The 6,603-nt window shown below is 51.2% G+C and overlaps 1 protein-coding gene across 4 annotated transcripts in view; it reads left to right on the top strand.

Moving 5' to 3' along the window:
- MLLT4 (myeloid/lymphoid or mixed-lineage leukemia; translocated to, 4) overlaps nt 1-6,603 on the top strand; it is a 69,154-nt gene that overhangs the window by 1,376 nt on the left and 61,175 nt on the right. For 2 of the 4 annotated variants that reach the window (XM_014542250.1, XM_014542254.1), the window contains exons 2-4: nt 1,753-1,868; nt 2,546-2,709; nt 5,202-5,362. In XM_014542250.1, the coding sequence (XP_014397736.1) occupies nt 1,753-1,868; nt 2,546-2,709; nt 5,202-5,362 (441 nt within the window). The remainder of the gene's footprint in view (nt 1-1,752; nt 1,869-2,545; nt 2,710-5,201; nt 5,363-6,603) is intronic. The other 2 variants (XM_014542265.1, XM_014542258.1) reach the window with 2 other exon arrangements.

Below are 6,603 nucleotides of genomic sequence, written 5' to 3'. Positions count from 1 at the left end.
GGGTGTCCTTTGCTCAGGACCTTGGAGAGGAAGACAGCCTCCACTTCTCCGCGTCTGGTTGGTCCGTGGAAGCCACCAAGTGGAGTCTTTGCAGTAACAGGATGCAAGATGGGAATTTGAGATCTAAAAGCAGCATGGTTTTGATTTTTTTTAAAAGAACCGCTTTCCTTTAGATTTTTAAAATTAGATTTGCTTTTAATAAAACAGTAAAATGTCTTACTTGTATGGAGGTGAAAACCATGGAGGCGTAAAAAGGAAAGGAAATGGTCTCCCCCAGCCCTGAGGCGAGGGAGCAGCCAGGACAGTGGGCCTGTCCTTCCACCCCTTGGTGCTCAGAGCGGAGGGTCCCACCTGGGCCGACCTCAGTCTCCCCAGGTCGCGGAGCCTCGGGGTCAGGCAGTTCTTAATGGCACCCCTTGGCCTCAGGTCAGACCGAACACCCTATTTTATTGAGTAGCTGGATTTAGACAAATTAGTAAGTGTTTATGCTCTAACAACTCTGTGGCTCTTTGAAGAAGTAATATGCATGAAATGAAGGAAAAACTAAACTCCTTCCATTCTTAGTCACAGTTACTTTCCTCTGGAGAAAGGAAAAGGCTGCCGTCTTTAAAACGAGTAGGAAATCCAGGAAGGCAGGAGCTCCCTGAAAGTGAGGACACGTGCACTCGGGGGGGGGGGGGGGGGGGGGGGCCACGTGTGCGCTAGGGCACCTCACCCTGGTTCTGTTTGCTTTTGTGATTTAGACGTCATTGTTCTTAATATTAGTCTCTAAGCATGCAGTGTGAAGGGCTTTTCTCTAGTGCAAACTTCACAACATCATGGTAATTTTGGTTTGTAGCAGGAATGTCAGACTTCTTAATCCAGTTATTGATCTGTCACTCTGTGTTTTATTTCTCATGTTTTCAGTTGATAAGACAGTAACTTAGAATTAGCTGTGCTTCATCACTGTTTGCACACCCTGTTCACCAAGTGCCTCTGCAGGTCTGCTTATGCTTTACATGTGCCCTGTCCCCCGCCTCCCAGCTCTGCTGCCCTCATTGGAGCACAGCCTGTGCTCAGTGCCTGTTGACCTGTGCCGCCTGGAGGCTCCTGTTGGGTGGCCAGGCTGGGTGGCCTCTCCAGAGGCCTCAGTGGCCGCCTTCTCCCGGCTCCGTGAGCCCGATGCTGGCTGGGTTCTGAGGAGGAAGGAAGACAGACACTCAACTGAGCACTCGACCCCAGCACAGAACAGGCGGTGGGAGCTTGTGTTCCCGGAAGCGCATGTGAGGGGCGAGGGTCAGAGGCACAGAGCGAGGAAGAAGAGCAGCCACTTCCACGCCTGAAGATGCCACGTGGGTCGTGGATCCTGAAGCGCAACGTTAATGCGCGAGGAGAGCCTCAAGGATCGGGGCTGTCTGTGCTGTGTTAGCGCTTCCTCCTGTTGCCCATGGGACAATTTCATTTCCAGAAACAGGCTTGTTTAGCAAGGTTCTAGAAACTGTTTCCTCCCTGGTTGGTGTTTCCCAGTTCCGTTCTGAATGTTGTGAGGAAGTTGTGTCTGGCCAGGGGTGCACTGGATGCGTGGTGGTGTGCAGACGGCACAGACACCGCGTCAGGCGGTAAAGCTCACGGAGCATTTGCGTTGCATTCCAGCCTGATAGCAAGGCCTCGAGGTGATCCTTATGTCGCTCTCATTAAACGCCATCAGGACGCTGGGTGAGCCACAGTCGTCAGGTAACCACGGCTTCCCTTTTTCTCTTTCATGTTCTGAAGAAGAAAGAAGATTGGATGTGGAAGAGAAGCCCCTGGTCGTGCAGCTGAATTGGAATAAAGACGACCGCGAGGGCAGGTTCGTCCTGAAGAACGAGAACGACGCCGCTCCTCCCAAGGTAGGCCCCGCGCCCTCCTCCTCCGGGCAGGCGGCTGCTCCCCAGGGCGTCGCCATCCCGCTCTGTTTCCTCGGTGACCTGCCTGTTACCCTGTTACATTGCATAGAAATGGCCACTGACCCGCTGGCAGGCCATGCTACAAAGTAAGAATGGACAAGCAGATTAACAAGATCCAGAAAAAAAATTGGACGTTTTTGCTCAAACTATCCTTACAGCTTTGCTTCATTAAAAGCCAGTTTATTACAGCTGCTTTACTTCTTTTGAAGTTAGAAACACTGTAAAGTAGATAATGACTTAATGCTTAGTTATTTCTATATTTTTTATTAGGTTTCTTTTATTCAAATTACTCTATGTAAAATATTTGGATTTTTACTTATTGAAAATCAGATTTCATGATTCTCACCCCAGTTTTCCTGCTGGACTTGCCTGCTTGTCTGCTTAGCAGTGTGAGTTGTGCTAAAGCTCACACGCAGTGAGATGCACAGACAGTGGCGTGTAACTCATTAAGAGTTGATGCCTGCGCTCACGGCACGGTCAGCCCAGTGGAACTGGAGAACCCCCCCGGCACTCCCGGGCCGGTGGCTGTGCCGAGGCGCGTGGATGAGCCGGGCTCGGCCCCAGGAGAGCTTGACGTGGTTCTGGCGTAGCCAGCGTAGTGATCATGTCCCTTCTGTCAGAAGGCTCAGAGCAATGGACCTGAAAAGCAGGAAAAGGAAGGCGTTATCCAGAACTTCAAGCGGACTCTCTCCAAGAAAGAAAAGAAGGAGAAAAAGAAGCGAGAAAAAGAGGCCCTGAGACAGGCACCCGACAGAGAGGACGGGCCTTTCCGAGGGGAAGACGTGTGAGTTACGTGGGAGACACGCGCCTTCCTTTGTGTTCTGAGCCAGGGGTTTGAATGCCGCGGACGGTCCGGTCAGAGGGTAATGTGGGCGAACGGCGGCTCTTCTGCTGGAGCTGTTTGCTGGCAGCACCTGTCGCTCACTGAGTGAGCTCGGTGAGCAAGCCGGCCGGTTCACAGTGCTGTTCTTTCCGAGTGGACCATGGCTGTCCACGTCTTCTCTTCACCTGCACCCGGCCTTCCTTTTATTTCTGTTTTTGGGGTCCTTTAGGCAACGGTGGTTTCTTATGCACCTCACATACGCTTACCACATGCTCAGAGCTGTCACGGGCAGCGAGAGCAGCCCGGTCCCTTAAAGGGCCATGCGCACTGACTCCCATTCCTCCGCCTGCCACCCAGCCCGTCCTGGACCCCCTGACCTGCGCAGGAGTGTGGGCTTCTGACCGCAGAGCCGAGGGAACAGGGAGCCCTTGCGCTTCCATTCGCACAGAGAGCGACGTCGGGAGAAGCTGACCCCTCGTGTGGGTCTCCGGGTGGGCGCGCCGCCTCCTCAGCTCTCTGTCCAGGTCGCCCCCGGCTGTGCCCGGGCTCAGACTCGCTCGCCTTGGTGCCGACCGCGCAGTCGTCTGTGTGTCGCGTTTCTCCACTGAGGTCGAGGAGTTCACTTGGAAAGTAGGAGTCTGTAGACTTGCCAGGAGGGAAGGGGTCCCTGCCGTCACCTGAGCCAGGGACCAGAGTTTGTGTCTGCTCCGCAAATGCACACACTTCCTGTGTTTATGTAGAGTTTTTAAACGGAATATAGTCACAGTCTCAAAACTAGAACTTTCCACATGACGTCTCCCCACTAATGAGTATGATTTATAGTTCACATAAAAATTTATTCACAGATATACCTGTAGTCACAAATATGTGTATTTTAAGTAATCTACGTGTTATACTCTATTCTCTCATACAGTTTTTCCAAAACGTATGGAACCAGCTCTTTTGGTGCTTGTAGGTGTTCACAGGTTCTCGGTATTAATAATGCTCCGGTGACTCTCCTTGCTCCAGAACTGTGGGGGCTCGTCTTGTTGTTCCCTTAGGGTTTGCTGGGGAAGAATGGCTGGGGACAGCTCGGGGGCTTGCTGCCAGGTGCGCCCCCAGGAGCCCCCACACCCTCATCTCGTGCCCTCAGCACTGCTGGGGCCAGAGCATGCTCGCTCTCAGTGTAGAACATCTTCAGTCAGTAGAGTTTACTTTATCATTAGCAAGGTAATGTCTGTCGACGTGTTCATTAACCACTTCTATTCATGCTTCTGTTGCCATGACTTCCTCAGGCCTTTTCCCCCCACTTTTGATTGATTCTGCATGTTCTGTATTGAGGACATCAGCCATTGGTCAGGGATGGCATTTACTTAGCATGGAATTGCAGCCGGGTTCAGTGTATTACCGTGGGCTTCGGTGCTCACCTGCTAGGCATTGCTGCCCACGGAGGAACTCCTGAGTCTGGTACCACATAGCAAGGCTTTGTTAAGGTGGTTCTACATGAGAAAGGGCTTGTATAAATATATCGCTCATATGTGAGCAGCACCAAAGGAAAGAAGAGTTTAGAACCTTGGTGAAGGTTTGTTTTTTTATCAATTTAGTTTATGAGATGTGATATATTATTTTTAAGAAAATTAGCTACTTAAAATGAATTAAGTCACTTAGCTTGATGGAATCAAAGACTGGTTGTTAATTAAATGATTTTTATGATTGATTCCCAACCGGCGTGGCTCAGTGGTTGAGCATCGACCTATGAACCAGGAGGTCACGGTTCAATTCCCGGTCAGGGCACACAGGCCCAGGTTTCGGGCTCGATCTCCAGTGTAGGGTGTGCAGAAGGAAGCCGATCCATGATTCTCTCTCATCATTGATGTTTCTATCTCCCTCTCTCCTTCTCCTTTCCTCTCTGAAATCAATAAAAATATATTTTAAAAAATTTATTTTTATGATTGAGAATGTCATCTTCAGTAGCATCAAATTTTAGTCAAGTACGTCAGTGTTCCCTTCATATTTAGTTTTCAGCGCATCCCTCTGTACAGCTGACCCCTCGTAGGAACCATTGTGGCAATTCCCTTCTGAAAACTTAGCTTCAAGAAAGTGAACCTTGGTGAACCTTTTAGTTGTTAAAACATGTATAGTCCATCTTATTTCTTGGGGTTGGGCTGTTGTGTCACTGATTTGGTCTGTTTTAGGGTAACATGGGTGGAAATTGCTGAGATGTATAATTGATACCTTTTCCTGAGCTTTGTTAATACGCAGTAATTAACGGTATAAACCCACCATAGGATTTGAACTGTAAGTTTGTTTAGTTCGGTCTGTCAGTCGGTACTGAGAAAGTGCACTCTGTCCACATTGGCTGTGGCTGCGCGGTGAGCCCGCACGCAGCTGCCCTTCCAGGTGTAGATGGTCACAGTGTAACAGTTTCTGACATAGAAGTGTTTAAATGGTGTTGGTGTCCTTGTTTCTTACAGTGAGAATTCTCGCCTGGCTGCTGAGGTTTACAAAGACATGCCCGAAACCAGCTTCACCCGCACCATCTCGAACCCCGAGGTGGTCATGAAGCGGCGGCGGCAGCAGAAGCTGGAGAAGAGGATGCAGGAGTTCCGCAGCTCGGACGGGCGGCCTGACTCAGGTCAGGCTTCCGGTTTCCCGTCGCTTGTTGTAAACCGAGTTAGTAATTACCCCTTCTAGGAGCAGAGCCTTGCGAAGTTGAGTGAACGGGTGACGTGGCCTGTTCACAAGTGCATGTCGTGTCTGGTCCTGACTCAGTGTGGGCTCCTGTGTAAGAGCCCTGTTCACAGAGAGCGCTGTTCCCTGCAGGGCCAACCAATGGATGTGTCTCTCCCTCCCTCCTTCCCCTCCCCCTCCCTTCCACTCTCTCTAAAAATTGTTGGAGAAATAGCCTCGGGCGAGGATTAACAAAAAAAGGAAAAGGAAGGTGGTAAAAATTTTTTAAAAGGGTAAGAGGCACGCTCATTACCACCTGCCGTGTGCTAACCACGTTCCAGACCTAAAGGGGCTCTGTGTGTCACAGGACATGAGGATGAGCTGCTGAAGCGTGTAAACGGGGGGGTCAGGAAGCTGTAACGTAGCTTCAGCTTCAAATCCAGAGCAGCTGGTGTGGACACAGGGTGGAGCGAGGACGTGGTGGCACACCCCTGGAGGCTGCCGCTCTGAGGCCTGGTCTCGGGGCTCCTGACCAGCGTGGACCCTGCACAGGGGCCTTTCCCAGTCCCGGAGCTTGGGGCGGTCGCCGCCGCTCTCCTCACCGCCAGGCTTGTGCTTCTCATAGCGTGGACACTGTCTTCAGTTATTTGTTGTTTCCGTGTTAGTCACCCTCCCCAGCACCTCCTCACACCTGGATGCCAGGCACGCACGCTCGCCTGTTCAGTGACAGTGGGGCCCGGGATCTGCGTGGGTTTGCGTGGTCACACGTGTTGACAGCCTGGGCCAGCAGGTCTGTGGCCCAGTACAGTGCGGTTTTGTTACAGACCCAGTGTTTTTACTGTGAGTCAACTTGTCACATGGTAGTTTGACCATAAGTAGAACGCACACTGTGACACCAGAGTAGATCTCTGTAGAATTCCATTAAAAACATACAAACAACAACGAAGATCCCAGGATACTGCGTTGCTCTGCCTGGTTGGTTCTCTCTCCCAAGTTAGTTCACAGCTGGACAGGGTGCTGGTGTGAGTCCCGGGAGTACACTCCGGCCCAGTGCTTGGCGGCAGGTCCTTCTGAAGCACCAGCGTCTCCTGGTGTCCAGCTCAGTCTTTTCCCATTGGTGTCGTCAGTGGGGTTCATATAACTTTATCCGGGTTTTTAATTTGTCTCAGATCGATGGTGAGAAGGTAGAGACAGCGGGGGGGGGGG

The sequence above is a fragment of the Myotis brandtii genome, unplaced genomic scaffold, assembly GCF_000412655.1.
Source record: "Myotis brandtii unplaced genomic scaffold, ASM41265v1 scaffold1077, whole genome shotgun sequence".
NCBI classification, from domain to species: Eukaryota; Metazoa; Chordata; class Mammalia; order Chiroptera; family Vespertilionidae; genus Myotis; species Myotis brandtii.
Note: the sequence above shows the minus strand (reverse complement) of the source record. Positions and strands in the feature narration are given on the sequence as shown.